The 18,650-nt window shown below is 46.3% G+C and overlaps 1 protein-coding gene across 1 annotated transcript; it reads right to left on the bottom strand.

Moving 5' to 3' along the window:
• Positions 1–2,810: 2,810 nt before the first annotated feature.
• On the bottom strand, positions 2,811–18,428 carry LOC135523615 (beta-1,3-N-acetylglucosaminyltransferase radical fringe-like). Its single transcript, XM_064950401.1, has 9 exons — positions 17,874–18,428; positions 16,164–16,804; positions 6,640–6,688; positions 6,322–6,424; positions 5,285–5,438; positions 5,036–5,121; positions 4,707–4,872; positions 4,468–4,553; positions 2,811–4,194 (listed from the first exon to the last, which is right to left on the bottom strand). Exons 2-9 carry the CDS (start codon positions 16,710–16,712, stop codon positions 4,128–4,130), a joined length of 1,260 nt encoding a protein of 419 aa, XP_064806473.1. The 5' UTR covers positions 16,713–16,804; positions 17,874–18,428; the 3' UTR covers positions 2,811–4,127.
• Positions 18,429–18,650: the final 222 nt, after the last annotated feature.

The raw sequence follows: 18,650 nt of genomic DNA, 5'->3' as shown, positions 1-18,650 counted from the left end.
ACCGCACTCAATGAGCTGTACACGGCCATAAGCAAACAGGAAAACACTCATCCAGACGTGGCGCTCCTAATGGCTGGGAACTTTAATTCAGGGAAACTTAAATCGGTTTTACCTCATTTCTACCAGCATGTTAAATGTGCAACCAGAGGGAAGAAATCTCTGGACCACCTTTACTCCACACACAGAGACACATATAAAGCTCTCCCTCCATTTGGCAAATCTGACCATAATTATATCCTCCTGATTCCTGCTTACAAGCAAAAATTAAAGCAGGAAGCACCAGTGACTCGGTCAATAAAAAAGTGGTCAGATGAAGCAGATGCTAAGCTACAGGACTGTTCTGCTAGCACAGACTGGAATATGTTCTGGGATTCCTCCGATGGCATTGAGGAGTACACCACAGTAGTCACTTGCTTCCTCAATAAGTGCATCGATGACATCGTCCCCACAGTGACTGCAAGTACATACCCCAACCAGAAGCCATGGATTACAGGCAACATCCACACTGAGCTAAAGGGTAGAGCTGCTGCTTTCAAGGTACGGGACTCTAACACGAAAGCTTGTAAAAAATCCCGCTATGCCCTCTGACGAACCATCAAACAGGCAAAGCGTCAATACAGGACTAAGTTTGAATCGTATTACACCGGCTCCGACGCTCATCGGATGTGGCAGGGCTTGCAAACTATTACAGACTACAAAGGGAAGCACAGTAGCGAGCTGCGAGAACGTGTACGAGGATGAGCTTACCAACTGGCAAGTGTCTTCACTGACATTTTCAACCTCTCCCTGTCTGAGTCTGTAATATCAACATGTTTCAAGCAGTCCACCATAGTCCCTGTGCCCAAGAACATGAAGGTAACCTGCCTAAATGACTACTGAACCATAGCACTCACGTCTGTAGCCATGAAGTGCTTTGAAAGGCTAGTCATGGCCCACATCAACATCGTTATCCCAGAAACCCTAAACCCACTCCAATTTCCATACCGCCCTTCCTTGGTGTCCACATCACCAACAAACTATCATGGTCCATGCACACCAAGACAGTCGTGAAGAGAGCATGACAAAACCTATTCCGCCTCAGGACACTGAAAAGATTTGGCATGGGTCCTCAGATCCTCAAAAGGTTCTACAGCTGCACCAGAGGGCACTGGTTGCATCATTGCCTGGTACGGCAACTGCTCAGCCTAGGACCGCAAGGCACTACAGAGGGTAGTGGTTATATCCCAGTACATCACTGGGGCCAAGCTTCATGTCAGGCGGTGTCAAGAGGAAGGTCCTAAAAATTGGCAAAGACTCCAGCCACCCTCGTCAGAGACTGTCCTCTCTGCTACCGCACTGCAAGTGGTACTGGAGGTCTAGGTCCAGAAAGCTTCTCAACAGCTTCTTCTCCCAATCCATAAGACTCCTGAACAGCTAATCAAATGGCTAGCCAGATGATTTGCTTTGCCCCCCACCCTCTCTCTTCTACACTGCTGCTATTCTCTATTTATTTTCTATGCATAGTCACTTTATAAATCTACCTACATGTACATATTACCTCAACTAACCGGTATCCCCTGGGGCGGCAGGGTGGCCTAGTGGTTAGAGCGTTGTACTAGTAACCAGAAGGTTGCAAGCCCCCAAGCTGACAAGGTACAAATCTGTCGTTCTGCCCCTGAACAGGCAGCTAACCCACTGTTCCTAGGCCATCATTGAAAATAAGAATTTGTTCTTAACTGACTTGCCTGGTTAAATAAAGGATAAATAAATATATAGCCTCGCTATTGTTATTTACTGCTGTCCTTTATTTTTTACTTTTATTTCTTATTTTTTAATTATCAAGCATTTTTCTCCAAACTGCATTGTTGGTTAACCGCTTGTAAGTAAGCATTTCACTGTAAGGGCGCATGTGATAAATAAAATTTGATAATCATGAAACATACACCTCCACCTTTATTTATATAGATTTCTTTCTTCCTGTCCACGCAATGGATGGATAACCCTGCTGGCTGAATGGATGGGGACAGTATATCCGGAGACAGCCATGATTCCATGAAACAGAGTATGTTACAGTCCCTGATGTCTCTCTGGACTGAGATCCTTGCCCTGAGCTCATATATTTTATTGTCCAGGGACTGAACGCTATTGAGTAATATACTCGGAAGTGGTGGATGGTATGCATGCCACCCGAGTCCGACTAAAAGCCCACTTCTTATTCCTCTTCTCTGGCGAAGTCGTCTTGCGGCAGACCCTGGAATTAATGGGATTCGCTCTGGAAATTCAAACAAAGGAACCAATTCTGGTCGAAATGCTGGTGAGTGACTGCCAATCTAAAATCCCAAAGTTATTTCCGGCTGTAGATAATAATGCAAGAAACTTTGTGAGCAAATATTGTAAGAAATAACACACAAAAAAACACTGCAAAGGTGGCTAGAAGCTAGAAACAGCATGACAGTGTATTTCGGCACCATTAACATTGTTCCACTGTCCTCCTATACATCACTGTGTTGGTAATTGTGTCTTAATAAGTATAATGATCAGAAGAATCTGTAAAGCACAGGGCAGCGCGGAGTGTTTGGTAATGCTGCAAAATATGCTTTATGCTTTATTAAACAAAATAATACATCAATGGTGAAACGGATGACAGGAGAAGATGAGGAAAAATATCACATCCTGACTCGAATCTGAGTCAGACTCCTCTCTCTCAGCCACTGACCTGCAGTGGGAAAGACAGATTCTGTATTTGGATTATAGTGTTTTCGTGCAAAAAGGAATGTGAGACATCAGTAAAACACACCTACTTCCAGCTCAAGCTCACACATTACAACGAGTCAACAACACAAATGTAACTTTTAATACACAGAGATATTAAACACGGGAATTGAGATGAGTGCAAAATGTGTAGTCCTTTTGACAGAGAAATAACATGTATTGGGGGAAACGCAACAAAGGGTTTTAATGAATGATCTTTAGGATAATGTGCTCACCTTCAGAGGAGTCTGTTTTGGTTACTGCAGGGCTGTGTGTATATGTGTGGTGCACACTTGTTTTAATTCCTACTGTCACACATACTATCCCTTTCATGCTTTCAATTCATTATTCATTATGTGCTCTTAAGCATTTCCAAAGTCTAGTTGATTGAAACATAAGGCACTGGTATCATCTTTGGCTATAAGATATTAAAAGAATTCGGATTGAGTGGTTAAACTATTAGGTTGCACACAAACCTGCACATATGTACACACACCAGTTTGAAACCTATTCTAGTAAGACATTAACTTCAGGACATGAGGGGCACAAGGGTAGTCTGTGAAGTGAATCCGACGTGCAGCTAACAGTATAGCTTCCTCCACTGTCCCTCTCCCCATACCGGGCTTTGATTAGTGATCCTCTGCTCGCAAACACACGTGACCAACCTCCTTGACAACGTACCAATCGATTGAGCTATACAAAAAGATCCAATTGGATAGCTCCATCTGCGACATTTCAAGCCAGCCTTGGAGTCAGCTTACGGTACATTCTTAACTCTGTTACATTGGCACAAACGTCTCTCACTCATTACTTAAACGGTCTCTCTCTTCCTGTAACACTGATATCAGATAATCATCTCTGATGACTTCTGGTCATGAGCTCTTGTATAAAAAACATCAGTCCGGTAAATGTTTAGACCTAAAAGCAAATAATTTAACATTTCACCCTGTTCAGCATCTTAAGGTACCTTTTCAAAAGTAATTTAAGTACCTTAACACTCCTTCAAAAAACCCTCGACCACAATACTAAAAGATTAGAGTTTGGGATTTAAAGCAACAAGTGGTGATACACATCGCCACAGCAACAGCCAGCGACGACAACTTACTGCGATGAGTGGAGGGTACAGTACTGATAAGAGTAGTGGGGCATTTCTTCATCACCCCACCATGACAAAAGTGATCCTCACTCCATTTACCTCCGCTTGTCTCCTCTCAAAGACACACAGACATTTAACCATTTTATCTGAGTGAAGTGGTTCTGTTGGGTTAGCCAGGTTGCCAGTCTGGTTAGGTTTTGGCCAAATTGTCATTTTGCCATGGCAATGATATAGCTAGCATACACAGGGACACCAGTCAACCAGGCTGGTAGGAAGTATTGTAGATATACTTTAGTGGCCATCAATGGTGACCCTTACTAGGACACCAGTCAGTCTCTGGGTAGAGGAGGCAGTGGACAGTCTTAAACCTAGAGAGAGAGAGACGGAGAGATAGAGGGAGGGGAGGAAGAGAGAGGGGGCAGATGGATGAAGAGAGAGGGAGAGATGAGCAATGCCGGGGGTGAGGGAAATGGTAAGACGAAAAAGAGTTGGTGGAGAGAGAGGGGATAACCATTTACATGTAATTCACAATTCAGCTAGAGCAAGCTTTGCACTGAGGCAGAGGTTTAGTAAACCAGTGTCATGTAATTGTCTTGTGCATTACTGAATGCTGGTGGGATGTTGGGTTAATGTCTGATTACCGTGAGGGGTCCTCCACCAGGGAGAAGGCTCCTCCAATGCTGACCACATTCCTCCTGTTCTCAAAACCCCCATAGCTCAGAGTGACCTAGACACACACACAAACAATTGGTATCTGTTGTATACATCACAGACAAAAGACAAAGTAGGGTCTCTTTCTCTTTCACCCACACACTTGTGTGTAGACAATCTCTCTCTCACAGACAGACCCCCTCCTACACACACAGCCCCCCACCCCTACCTGTTCCAGCACGGTGTCTGTGGGCAGCCTCTGCAGGTTCTCCAGGTGGGAGTGGAAGAGGTGGGTGTGTGTCAGCGTCACCTCCAGCAGCGCCTCGATGATGTAACCGATAGTGCAGTCGTCAGGGAGACGGATCTTCTCTGCCGTGCTGATGAAGTTCCCCAGACTAGGGAGGAAGAGGACAGGAAAGGATGAAAAAGAAAAGAAGGAGGGGGGTAAGATGTGAGGTTGTGAGTGAACTGCTCAAAACAGTTTGGCTTATTAGCTTAACAGCTACAATAATATGTGCAACTGAAGAACATTGAGAGTGTTGAACTGTTCAAACTCACCTAGCCCATGGACTCATCTTGAGGGCCAGACCACGACTGATACAGAACCCTGCACCTCCTGTAGCGAACCAGAACTTCACTGACACCTAGGAGAAGAAAACAAGGGTCAGAGGTCAGGAGTAAGGGAGAGAGAGATAAAGAGAGGGAAAGGAAGGGAGGCATAGACAGAATGACTGAGACGGAAGGGATGGCGCGAGAGAGAAGGATGGTCTGGAGAAAGAGACAGACAAACAGACAGGGTGTACTCACAGATCCATCACTCTTGACCCTCTCTGCAGCCTCTATGGGGTGGTCGAGGCTGGGCCGGCCCAGGTAAACATCCTGGGTGTGTTGGAAGGAGGACAGCAGCTTCAGTAGACTGGGTACAATCACATAGTTATCATCATCCATATGGCAGAACCATCTGGGAGAAGGAGGAGAGAGAATAGAAAGGGAGGGAGGGGGGAGGACAGAGAGAGATGCAAGTTATTACATTAATACAGTTATTATAAAGTTATTACAAATAAATTGTATTAAGTGTTACTGATTTGTTAAGGTGTTGTTATCATCACAACAATGATGGTGTTCATTGGAATGTATAGCAGCTCATAAATAGTACATGGGACTGGAACACGTGTCCATATTTTCACTGTTTTTATTTAACCTTTAACTAGGCAAGTCAGTTAAGAACAAATTCAAATTTTACAATGACAGCCTACCCCGGCCAAACCCTCCCCTAACTCAGACAATGCTGGGCCAATTGTGCACCACCCCATGGGACTCCTGATCACGTCCGCTTGTGATACAGCCCGGAATCGAAACAGGGTCTGTAGTGACGCCTCTAGCACTGAGATGCAGTGCCAACGGACTGCTGCGCCACTCGGGAGCCTAATAGGCCAGTGTGTTCCTACAATCTGTGCTTGCCAGAGCTACTGTACGTGAAGACATACAGTCCTATCCATCTGTTGACCTCCTTAACTAAACACACAGAATCTAAGACATGTGCGTGAGATGTATTCTCAAAATAGGCCTTTCCTCTTCTCACCAGTAACGAAAGATGAATATTTCTTTACATAAGACAGGCAGTCTTCTGAAACTGAGCAGCTCAGTACTCTTGACAAAGGCAGCATCTTAACCACCAAGCAAGTGGGACTACTTGGCCTCCCTGATCAGGGCAGGAGAACAAACTAACTTCTGAATTGGCTTCTTATTGGCCGAATAATGAAGAACTTAATCTATAGTTATGTTCTTAGAATGCAATGTGATGGTGAATAGCAGGAAGTAAGGTAAAGTATGTAAAGACTCACTTCCTCTGCGACTCGATGAACTTGTCGTATTCCACAGACATCTTACAGCACAGGGCCTGCCGCGTGTGTGCTGCTGAACAGTTGGTGTTGACGACATTAGCCCCTGAGAGAAAAGATGAGGATGTTGAGTCTACTTATCGTACTACTGAGACAGTAATGCTCGGGTATCAAATACACATATGCCTGATAACATATTACAAGTCTTTCTAAGAACTCCAATCACATTTGATAAATAGTTACATTTAAGAAGGTACAGTGACACAATAATTGCTCTCCTATTTGTACTTCCAGTATCCACCTATTAGAGTGTAGACTGACCTGCTCTCCTCCTCAGCTCCTGATCCTCCCCATCAGTGAATATAAAGGTCTTAAGGAGACAAACAGAGAGAGAGATTTGTTAACACTAAGTTTGTTTCCACGTATACACCCCCCTCACACACACACACAAGACAGAGAGAACGAGAGAGAGCAAAAGAGAGAGGAGAGGGAAGAGAGATCAAAAATGTGGCTTGCACAATGAGACCTCCATGTCCTAGACCTATACTGCTGATTCATGGAGTGAAGCAGTTGGGTAAAACAATAACCAGACTATGCTAACTCAAACAACACTGGGCCCATTCTCCCTGGCACTCAGTCCCCCTCCTCCCCTTTACCCTGCTCGCCTCAAATATGGCATGCTCCGTCTTTCCTTTCCTCCTCTCTCTCCTAATTGTCTGTTACCCCTCCCTTCCTCCTGTCATTTATTCTTTCCCTCCCTCCCTGCTGCCCGCCTGCCTCGTGCCCAGTGGCATGCCTTCACTTTCTATCCCTCTGTCCCCTTTTCATCTTTCTTCCCTCCCTCCCTCATCCCCCCCTTCTTTTATCCTCCAGTTGTCTCCTCCCTGCCTCGTGCCCGGTGGCATGCCCTCTCTTTCCTGTGTGCCCTGGGAGATGCTGGGCATCCGTGCCAGGACTGGTGGAAAACTACACAGGACACCACAGGCATGTGACACACACACACACCACCACCACCACCAGGATGAGCCAGACCATGCCAGGCAAACAAAGACCTTCCCTGATCAAAGAGGGGAGGACCCAGTCACCCTGGCAACTCAGCAGATCCCTGGCCAGCCAGCAGGGCATAAATGGCCTGGAGAGCAGTGTGGTTGCCAGGGCCCAGAGGCAGTGTGGTTGCCGGGGCCCGGAGGCAGTGTGGTTGCCGGGGCCCGGAGGCAGTGTGGTTGCCGGGGCCCGTTGGCTGAAGTTTTAAACAGATTTCTACCATGTTAAGTCAACCTGCAAGCCTGGGGCTATTCTGGCTCACTGTAGATGGTGTAAATTCTCTGACAGGCTGTTAAAACAACACAAATGCGCAAAAAGTCACACACGAGAAAAGTGATAACATCTTGTTAAAACATTTCAAGATACCCTGGTTCTACTCTCGTTCATTCAAAGTTGCTACACCGTGCAGGAGAAAGCCTCCAATCCCTTCAATCTACAGTACCTTTTTTCCCTCCCTCCCGTAAGTCATTTTCCAACAGCTCTATTATGAACACTGTAGGATTCCTAGAATAGTTTCCACATTTGAAATACTCAGAGACTAAAGCTGTGACTCAGTGTGGTTCCATGTCTTCTTTTCTTTCCAGAGAAATCTCTCCACATATATGGAGAGAAGGTTAGCCTCGTGTTCACTCAGCAAGACTGGAGCTAAAGAGAAATGGCTGCTCTGTGTTCTCACAGACTTCCCTCATAGGGTTTTAACAGGTCCAAATAAACCCAGCAGGCATCCTTTAAACTCCACTCCAGGTATACGTTGCCCATAGTCACAGACCTAGGATCAGCCCACCATTATTCTGAACCTTAACCACTAGTGAGGAAAACACAAAACTGACCTTAGATCAGTGTCTTGGAATTAGGAGCAACTTCATACTACTCCATAAACCTCACATGAGCCAGAATGTCTATTGAAAGCCCATTCTATTTGACCCCATACACCAATCAGAGGCCTGTCTGTCTGTAGATCCCACTACTCTTTAAACCCTCTTGATTTCCAAACAGTAAAACAACTGATGAGCCTGACACATCCATATGATCTATAAATGAGTGGAACTACCCAGCGGCTGCTCTTAACTGAGGCTCATAACATTTTCCTTAGAGTGGCACAACCTAGTCAGTCATTTTAAATAAGAATCTGTTCTTAACTGACTTGCCTAGTTAAATAAATAAAAAATGTTTTGTTAAATTGCTGACCTAAAAGACTGAGAACTAGGCCAATGCCCTATACCTGTCTGAGCCAATGGTCAGAACAGTAGCGGTGGTCACACTTGTTCTTTTAGTGAATAGTTGTGCAGGTGGCCATTAGAAAGTAGACACACAGTGGAACGGTGGCACAATGCGGTCTTTGAACACTCCTCTCCTGGTCTGTGCCCCAAATTGCACCCCATTTCCTATATAGTGCACTACTTTGACCAGGGCCCGTAGTGCATTACAAAGAGAATAGGGTGCCATTTGGGATGCACCCCTGGAGCTGCCTGGGAGATAGGGTATTTTTATGTCAACACAAATGGAGCTGTGACGTTAGTTACTAAGCAAATTGGGCCAGTGTGTTTGGTCCTGTTAATGTGCAGCTGAACACTGGAACTCTTTGTCTTGAAGGGCCTCACTGCTGATCTGTTTTATAGGCCCAGAACAGACCCAGGATATGAACCAGTCACCCTATTCCCTATAATCAACTGGCGAACAACAGTCCAGACTCAGAATGGGGTCGAGCTTCGACCCCTGGTATCATTTAAACACAAGTCAGATATGGGAAAATGTGTAGAATTGCAGAAAATTAGCTTTATAACAGCAAAAACAATTCTCTGCCCAATGCAAAATGTGTAGAATTACAGAAAATTAGCTTTAAAACAGCAAAAACAATTCTCTGCCCAATGCAAAATGTGTAGAATTGCAAGAAACATGTTCTCTCCACCAGCAAGAGTTGTGTGAACAGTTTGGGGTTGCGAGGTGGGGGTTTGTTACTACACCGATAAATGACTATATCCATCCAGACCTTTGCCACCTAGGAAATGTGTGTGACCGGACATTCTAAAATAGTACTTGTGAAATAAGCATAAGTGTGAAAGTATGTTAATACGTGATGTATGTTGGCTATGGAAAAAAAGAGTATGAAGTAGCCTACCCCTTCACTCACACAGCCTACCCCTTCACTCACACAGCCTACCCCTTCACTCACACAGCCTACCCCGTCACTCACACAGCCTACCCCTTCACTCACACAGCCTACCCCGTCACTCACACAGCCTACCCCTTCACTCACACAGCCTACCCCTTCACTCACACAGCCTACCCCGTCACTCACACAGCCTACCCCTTCACTCACACAGCCTACCCCGTCACTCACACAGCCTACCCCTTCACTCACACAGCCTACCCCGTCACTCACACAGCCTACCCCTTCACTCACACAGCCTACCCCTTCACTCACACAGCCTACCCCTTCACTCACACAGCCTACCCCTTCACTCACACAGCCTACCCCGTCACTCACACAGCCTACCCCTTCACTCACACAGCCTACCCCTTCACTCACACAGCCTACCCCTTCACTCACACAGCCTACCCCGTCACTCACACAGCCTACCCCTTCACTCACACAGCCTACCCCTTCACTCACACAGCCTACCCCTTCACTCACACAGCCTACCCCGTCACTCACACAGCCTACCCCTTCAATTCAACGCTACAACCCATGTGTTAAATGGTGATCTTTCTATAATATACTAGGTTATGGTTCTACCCTACGACACAGTTCTCACCAGCTGTGCTACTTTGCCTGTTGATCTATAATACATTCTACAGCCTCCAGTTGATTACTGGAGTCAGGTGTATTCGCTGAGGCTGGGGCAAAATCAGGCCCCCAAGGACTGGAGTCGCCCATTCCTGTTCTACAGCCTCCCATAGATCCCTGCGTGGGGAATGTTGATCTATATTCTACAGCCTCCCATAGATCCCTGCGTGGGGAATGTTGATCTATATTCTACAGCCTCCCATAGATCCCTGCGTGGGGAATGTTGATCTAAATTCTACAGCCTCCCATAGATCCCTGCGTGGGGAATGTTGATCTATATTCTACAGCCTCCCATAGATCCCTGCGTGGGGAATGTTGATCTAAATTCTACAGCCTCCCATAGATCCCTGCGTGGGGAATGTTGATCTATATTCTACAGCCTCCCATAGATCCCTGCGTGGGGAATGTTGATCTATATTCTACAGCCTCCCATAGATCCCTGCGTGGGGAATGTTGATCTATATTCTACAGCCTCCCATAGATCCCTGCGTGGGGAATGTTGATCTATATTCTACAGCCTCCCATAGATCCCTGCGTGGGGAATGTTGATCTATATTCTACAGCCTCCCATAGATCCCTGCGTGGGGAATGTTGATCTATATTCTACAGCCTCCCATAGATCCCTGCGTGGGGAATGTTGATCTATATTCTACAGCCTCCCATAGATCCCTGCGTGGGGAATGTTGATCTATATTCTACAGCCTCCCATAGATCCCTGCGTGGGGAATGTTGATCTATATTCTACAGCCTCCCATAGATCCCTGCGTGGGGAATGTTGATCTATATTCTACAGCCTCCCATAGATCCCTGCGTGGGGAATGTTGATCTATATTCTACAGCCTCCCATAGATCCCTGCGTGGGGAATGTTGATCTATATTCTACAGCCTCCCATAGATCCCTGCGTGGGGAATGTTGATCTATATTCTACAGCCTCCCATAGATCCTTGCGTGGGGAATGTTGATCTATATTCTACAGCCTCCCATAGATCCCTGCGTGGGGAATGTTGATCTATATTCTACAGCCTCCCATAGATCCCTGCGTGGGGAATGTTGATCTATATTCTACAGCCTCCCATAGATCCCTGCGTGGGGAATGTTGATCTATATTCTACAGCCTCCCATAGATCCCTGCGTGGGGAATGTTGATCTATATTCTACAGCCTCCCATAGATCCCTGCGTGGGGAATGTTGATCTGTATTCTACAGCCTCCCATAGATCCCTGCGTGGGGAATGTTGATCTATATTCTACAGCCTCCCATAGATCACTGCGTGGGGAATGTTGATCTATATTCTACAGCCTCCCATAGATCACTGCGTGGGGAATGTTGATCTATATTCTACAGCCTCCCATAGATCCCTGCGTGGGGAATGTTGATCTATATTCTACAGCCTCCCATAGATCCCTGCGTGGGGAATGTTGATCTATATTCTACAGCCTCCCATAGATCCCTGCGTGGGGAATGTTGATCTAAATTCTACAGCCTCCCATAGATCCCTGCATGGGGAATGTTGATCTAAATTCTACAGCCTCCCATAGATCCCTGCATGGGGAATGTTGATCTATATTCTACAGCCTCCCATAGATCACTGCGTGGGGAATGTTGATCTATATTCTACAGCCTCCCATAGATCCCTGCGTGGGGAATGTTGATCTATATTCTACAGCCTCCCATAGATCCCTGCATGGGGAATGTTGATCTATATTCTACAGCCTCCCATAGATCCCTGCGTGGGGAATGTTGATCTATATTCTACAGCCTCCCATAGATCCCTGCGTGGGGAATGTTGATCTATATTCTACAGCCTCCCATAGATCCCTGCGTGGGGAATGTTGATCTATATTCTACAGCCTCCCATAGATCCCTGCATGGGGAATGTTGATCTATATTCTACAGCCTCCCATAGATCCCTGCGTGGGGAATGTTGATCTATATTCTACAGCCTCCCATAGATCCCTGCGTGGGGAATGTTGATCTATATTCTACAGCCTCCCATAGATCCCTGCATGGGGAATGTTGATCTATATTCTACAGCCTCCCATACAGGCCTCTGTGTTTGGAGAAGGATAACACCAGAGAATTCTCCCCACTTCCCCCTCCCTCTGACTTATCCCCTAAACACATCTCTCATTCCTCCTGTGGTGGTAGACCCTGGGCCCCCAGAGGGAGGAAGTTCCTGGGCAACCAGTGACTAGAGGAGAGCAGGAGACGTGTGCAGGAGGAACACACTGCTGTGTTTGCTCTCTCTCTGGAATCTCTGTCCCCCACCCCCTTTCTTCCCAGTTAAACCAGCCTTGCTCCCACAGATTCCTCCTGCCCTCCAGCCTTCTAAATGGTGGGTGGTGGGCAGAAATTCCTGCACAGAGAAAGAGCAAACACAGCAGTGTGTTCCTCCTGCACACATATCCTGCTCTCCTCTAGTCTCTGGTTGTCCAGGAACTTCTTCCCTCTGGTGGCCCAGGGTCTACAACCACATACAGGCCAGCGCGAGAACACTTCCCCACGCTGCACATACTGACACACACAGGGCATGCCTTTCCACCCTTCCTGCACACACACGCCGTCATGTGCTTAACCATTCCATGTCCCCTGGCCACCATGGGTACATACCCACACACACTACGGCCAGCAAGACACTGTTCTGTAGAGCATCGGTTCTCTCCTTCTGTACTATCACTACAACTCCTTAAATTCTACCAGCATATTGATTGTGCTACCAGGGCTGGTAAAACCCTGGATCATTGTTATTCTAACTTCCGCAACACATATAAGACCCTCCCCCGCCCTCCTTTCAGAAAAGCTGACCACGACTCCATTTTGTTGCTTCCAGCCTATAGAGAGAAACTAAAATAGGAAGCTCCCGCTCTCAGGTCTGTTCAATGCTGGTCCGACCAATCTGATTCCACGCTTCAAGATTGCTTCGATCACGTGGATTGGGACTCTCTCAAGGCTGCAAGGCCCAGACAGCATCCCCAGCCGCATCCTCAGAGCATGCGCAGACCAGCTGGCTGGTGTGTTTACAGACATGTTCAATCAATCCTTATCCCAGTCTGCTGTTCCCACATGATTCAAGAGGGCCACCATTGTTCCTGTTCCCAAGAAAGCTAAGGTAACTGAGCTAAACGACTACCGCCCCGTAGCACTCACTTCCGTCATCATGAAGTGCTTTGAGAGACTAGTCAAGGACCATATCACATATCACCTCCACCCTACCTGACACCCTAGACACACTCAAATTTGCTTACCGCCCCAATAGGTCCACAGACGACGCAATCGCAACCACACTACACACTGCCCTAACCCATCTTGACAAGAGGAATACCTATGTGAGAATGCTGTTCATCGACTACAGCTCAGCATTTAACACCATAGTACCATAGACCCTGGGTCTCGACCCCGCCCTGTGCAACTGGGTACTGGTCTTCCTGACGGGCCGACCCCAGGTGGTGAGGGTAGGTAACATCTCCACCCTGCTGATGCTCAACACTGGGACCCCACAAGGGTGTGTTCTGAGCCCTCTCCTGTACTCCCTGTTCACTCACGACTGCGTGGCCATGCATGCTTCCAACTCAATCATCAAGTTTGCAGACGACACTACAGTTGTAGGCTTGATTACCAACAATGACGAGACGGCCTACAGGGAGGAGGGGAGGGCCCTCGGAGTGTGGTGTCAGGAAAATAACCTCACACTCAACAAAACAAAGGAGATGATTGTGGACTTCAGAAAACAGCAGAGAGAGCACCCCCCTATCCACATCGACGGGACAGTAGTGGAGAGGGTAGAAAGTTAAGTTCCTCGGCGTACACATCACAGACAAACTGAAATGGTCCACCCACACAGACAGCGTGGTGATGAAGGCACAACAGCGCCTCTTCAACCTCAGGAGGCTGAAGAAATTCGGCTTGTCACCAAAAGCACTTACAAACTTTTACAGATGCACAATTGAGAGCATCCTGTCGGGCTGTATCACCGCCTGGTACGGCAACTGCTCCGCCCACAACCTTAAGGCTCTCCAGAGGGTAGTGAGGTCTGCACAACGCATCACCGGGGGCAAACTACCTGCCCTCCAGGACCCCTACACCACCCGATGTCACAGGAAGGCCATAAAGATCATCAAGGACAACAACCACCCGAGCCACTGCCTGTTCACCCCGCTATCATCCAGAAGGCGAGGTCAGTACAGGTGCATCAAAGCAGGGACCGAGAGACTGAAAAACAGCTTCTATCTCAAGGCCATCAGACTGTTAAACAGCCACCACTAACATTGAGTGGCTGCTGCCATACATGTAAAAAATGTATCACTAGCCACTTTAAACAATGCCACTTTATATAATGTTTACATACCCTACATTACACATCTCATATGTATATACTGTACTCGATACCATCTACTGCATCTTGCTTATGCCGTTCTGTACCATCACTCATTCCTATCGCTTTATGTATACATTCTTCATCCTTTTACACTTCTGTGTATAAGGTAGCTGTTGTGAAATTGTTAGGTTAGATTACTCGTTGGTTATTACGGCATTGTCGGAACTAGAAGCACAAGCATTTCGCTACACTCGCATTAACATCTGCTAAACATATGTATGTGACAAATCAAATTTGATTTGACTCTCTACCCCAGCATCTGTCTCATTATGGTCTTGTATATACAGATCACTGAATCCCAGCCAGAGATACAGGTAACTCAAACTTAAGCATAAACCATGCACTGATGGGACAATACGTTAGGATTGGGCCATAGTAGCTGAGGTTATGAGGGGTGGAGAACACATGGACTTCTCATCTCAGAGAATCTGCTTCAGTTTTACTTTATGGCTCCACTGAACATCAACCATTGCTTTAGTGGAGGATTCTAACCGTGCAGATGAGGAAACACCCAATATCACACCAAACAACCACAAGACCAACAGAGATTGGCAGAAGAGCCAATAAGATGGCTTGGCATCAATTCATCAAGATGAGTTACTCATGTGATTTGTTAGAATCGTTATAGAACCCGATCCAAGCAGTCAATTGATTCCAACTGGCCTTTATGCTCTTGACGCACATCTCGTCATTCTGAACCACAGGACCTGATACTCTTGCCAAGGGGGGAGAAGTTGTTTATTTAATGGTTGAGATGTTTTTCTGAGATTAGTTCCAAGTGCTTGAGCTCTGTGCTGACAGGGAGTGAACTGGGTATCTGCAATGTCCCAGATGTCTCTACTTTTGTAATAGCAAAAGGAAACCCAGATGTGGGCCAGCATGGGGGCATGAATCTGCAGTGTTGGCTACAACAAAAAAAGTTGTTGAATTGGATAGGTGCAGTGAAATGTGTTGTTTTAAAGGGTCAGCCATAGTTTCATGACATCCCTTGAGCAAATTAGGTTTAAATGCCTGGCTCAAGGGCATGTCGACAGATTCTTTTACCTTGTCGGCTGGGGTATTTAAACCAGCAACCTCTTGTTTGCTGGCCCAATGCTCTAACTGTTAAGCTACCTGCTGCCCTATGGCTAAAACCATCCCTATGAGCACATGAAGACATTGGAAAGATGTTGAAAATAAATATTTTCTAAATCTTGTGTTCACTGGGATAGAATATTAAACCAGAATTTTCCATAGCAGCACATTTCCTCCACTTCCATGTTCTATATGATAATCAAACCCTTGTTGAAAGAGTACAGTCAACTCTTAAGAGAAATGGAGCTGCAGTGTGGTTGCAGTGAAATTATGTTCACTCTTTACTGTTACTACAGCTGCTTGGAGAACAGAGAGAGGGGAAGGAGTCCTTGTGTACTCTAGAAACATGCCCTGTCTGGAGGTCTTGCTAACAGTACAAGACAAATGAGATGATCTACCCTGTCGACAAAACATAACCTGGGGGGTGGGGGGGGGGGGGGGGCTGTGTTTGTATTGACATAACAAATACCCTTATCCAGGGCCATAGGCTGCATCTGAACCACTGCCAGGTTCAGACTTGAGTGTGTGTGTGTCTGTATGCATGTGTCTGTGTTCCTCCCTACCTGCTCTTTGGCTTTGGACACCCAGGTCTGGAACAGTAAATCCAGTCTGGACTTGTGGTACTTCCTGGTGGTCTTCACCGCTATGAAAATGTCTTTCAGCTCTAGAGGGGTCCTGGACCGAGACCCTCCAGCCCCCACCACAACTCCAGCTCTGTGGAGGAAGTCCTCCTTCGGCCCTATCTGAGAGTCTGTATGCTTCTCATTGCCCTGGGTGTCACCTCGACCAGCTGTATACACCCAGTCCCCATCCCCAGTCCTCTTGGTCTCTCTGGGTGTGTCCTGCCCTATAGATCCACCATCAATCCCATTATTTCCCACTGTCACTTTCCCCACATCTGCCTGGAGAGGGACAACCAGACCTCCAGGGTGCTGGTGGATTTTGCTGGCACCTGTGCCCGCCCGGGCAGGCTTGATTTGGGCCCGGGGCTGAGGCAGGTCCCCCTGATGCTGTGAGGGCTGGAGGGCAGGGATGAGGAGCAGCAGGAGGGCACAAAGGGCCAGGGAGAACAGAAAGCAGAATTTGCTGACACCCATCGAGGAGACATGCATCCTGATTGGCCGCTGGAGGGGCCTTTCAGCCCCCGGCGCCAGCTTTGCTTCCCACTCCACCGCGTCCCATCTTTATGACATCACACAGGAACCTGAAGAGACATCACCACCCCCCCGCATAATAAGATGACAGTGACACACTTGAAAACCTAATCTGAGTGTATGGATACTGGCTCCTGCATGGGTTTACTCTACCCTGGGTGCCAGACAGACTAGTCCGTTTCTGCATCTTGGCCAGGTCGCAATTGTAAATGAGAACTTGTTCTCAACTTGCCTACCTGGTTAAATAAAGGTGAAATAAAAAAAAATAAAAAAGGGCCAAGATTTCACTGTACAACTCTATATACATTCTGATTGAGTCCCTCTTAAATGGCAGACACTATTTCTTCTCAGTCTGACCACTAACATTTGCTGATTTGGCAAAGACAGGCCTGAAACGTCTGGAAGTTCTCCTCTTGGCACATTGTCACTCATGCCCTTCCATTTGCCAGTCAGTTTATACAGGTCACCTTTAATTGACAGATTTACCTTCAGTGTGTGAGCAATTTCCTGTTTGATGCTATTTTCAGAGGCAATGATACCTCAACCAGTAGCAGATGTCAGTTGTAGGAAGCAGAGGGATGTAATCAAACCCTTTTTTCTTTACTAACATTAGCCCCCTTAGTAAAATATGAGCTCTCAGCACATATGTGGATATAGCATGAAGGATAGTATGGTTTATGAAGGAGTTATACATAATTTACAGGGGGAAATAAATAAACATAATGCTTAACATTTCATATTTTGGTGCCTGGTTTGGGATTATGCAAATTTGCAAATTTGGTAGATTCAAATCTGCCAGATTGGGTCACTGCCAATAGAAACAGGTCTGAGTGCTGTGGGCTCGGTCATTTAACTGTAGAGTTCACAACAAATGTATGAAAACAACAACGCGATTAACCAACATTATTGGGTCTTATAAAGGTAACTTTAAAGTTTACGGGGATGTTTAGGAGTTGTTCCGTGTGCATGTCGTGCACATACGGGTCTATAGGCTGTCCTACGGTAAACAAAAGAAAGGCAAGAGTGTTCAGTAAAAAAAAAAAATTCTATGAAAACCCCTGTTTATGACGAATTACTTAAAACACTTATTCTATGATCACGAAAATGCCTTATACTTACATGGAAACAAAATAAATCACGTATTTAATCCGATGTGCCTCCTCCCAAATGCAGCAACAAAACACCAATCTGATCAAAGAAAATAAAAATACAATACAGGGTTTCCAGACGCTTTTATACTAAACGATCTTCTCTTTTTTTGTCTCCTCGTCTTGACTATGATTTGATTGGGCTCAGAATTTAACCATCAGCAGCCCGCTTTCTCTATTCGACCGCGATTAAGAAGCCTAGCTGTGCACTCATCCAGTCAAGTGCAAGCGAGTCAAACAACGTCATTTGTTTCTATTGCGATTATAAACGACCTCTGTTTCTCGGATTCTTCTCAAATCACCTACTGTGCGATTCTCGCACCAAACGCGACTCCTCTGAAACTGAGCGCCCTCTGGTTGATGCTGACCTGGCCTTGCAAATTAAATGTCCCTGTAGTGTAGTAGGCTACAGCTGTTGGGGTCGCCACTGTGTTGCTATTTTCGCTCTGGATGTCGTAGGCTCGCGTAGCCTATTTTGTGCTGACAATGGAAAAAGTTGTCAGACAAAACAACTCGCGGCAAAATCCCTCCTGTAGGCTTAGCCAACTAGTGTGACAAAGTAATTTAAAAAAAACACGTATTCATCTCAAGGGTGACCTCATAAATTGTTAGAATGTACAATTTGAGTAATTCATGTTTTATATCTGAACTAGTTGTATCTTAATACAAATTACCATCAGTTTGCAACTGTTTTTTGTTGTTGTTGATATAAATATTCCACGTTCAAAACAACTGGGAACTCGGGAAT

This window comes from Oncorhynchus masou, chromosome 31, assembly GCF_036934945.1.
Source record: "Oncorhynchus masou masou isolate Uvic2021 chromosome 31, UVic_Omas_1.1, whole genome shotgun sequence".
Lineage (NCBI taxonomy): Eukaryota > Metazoa > Chordata > Actinopteri > Salmoniformes > Salmonidae > Oncorhynchus > Oncorhynchus masou.
The sequence above is the reverse complement of the archived record's forward strand: the minus strand, read 5'-3'. Positions and strand labels throughout refer to the sequence as shown.

Excerpts from the sequence above, each read along its gene's own strand:
- LOC135523615 (XM_064950401.1), bottom strand. The coding sequence starts at position 16,712 with ATGCATGTCTCCTCGATGGGTGTCAGCAAATTCTGCTTTCTGTTCTCC. Across the intron at positions 6,689-16,163 it reads TGTCCAAAGCCAAAGAGCAG|ACCTTTATATTCACTGATGG; the intron begins GTAGGGAGGAAC and ends TGTCTCCTTAAG. Across the intron at positions 4,873-5,035 it reads AAGATGAGTCCATGGGCTAG|TCTGGGGAACTTCATCAGCA; the intron begins GTGAGTTTGAAC and ends CTTCCTCCCTAG.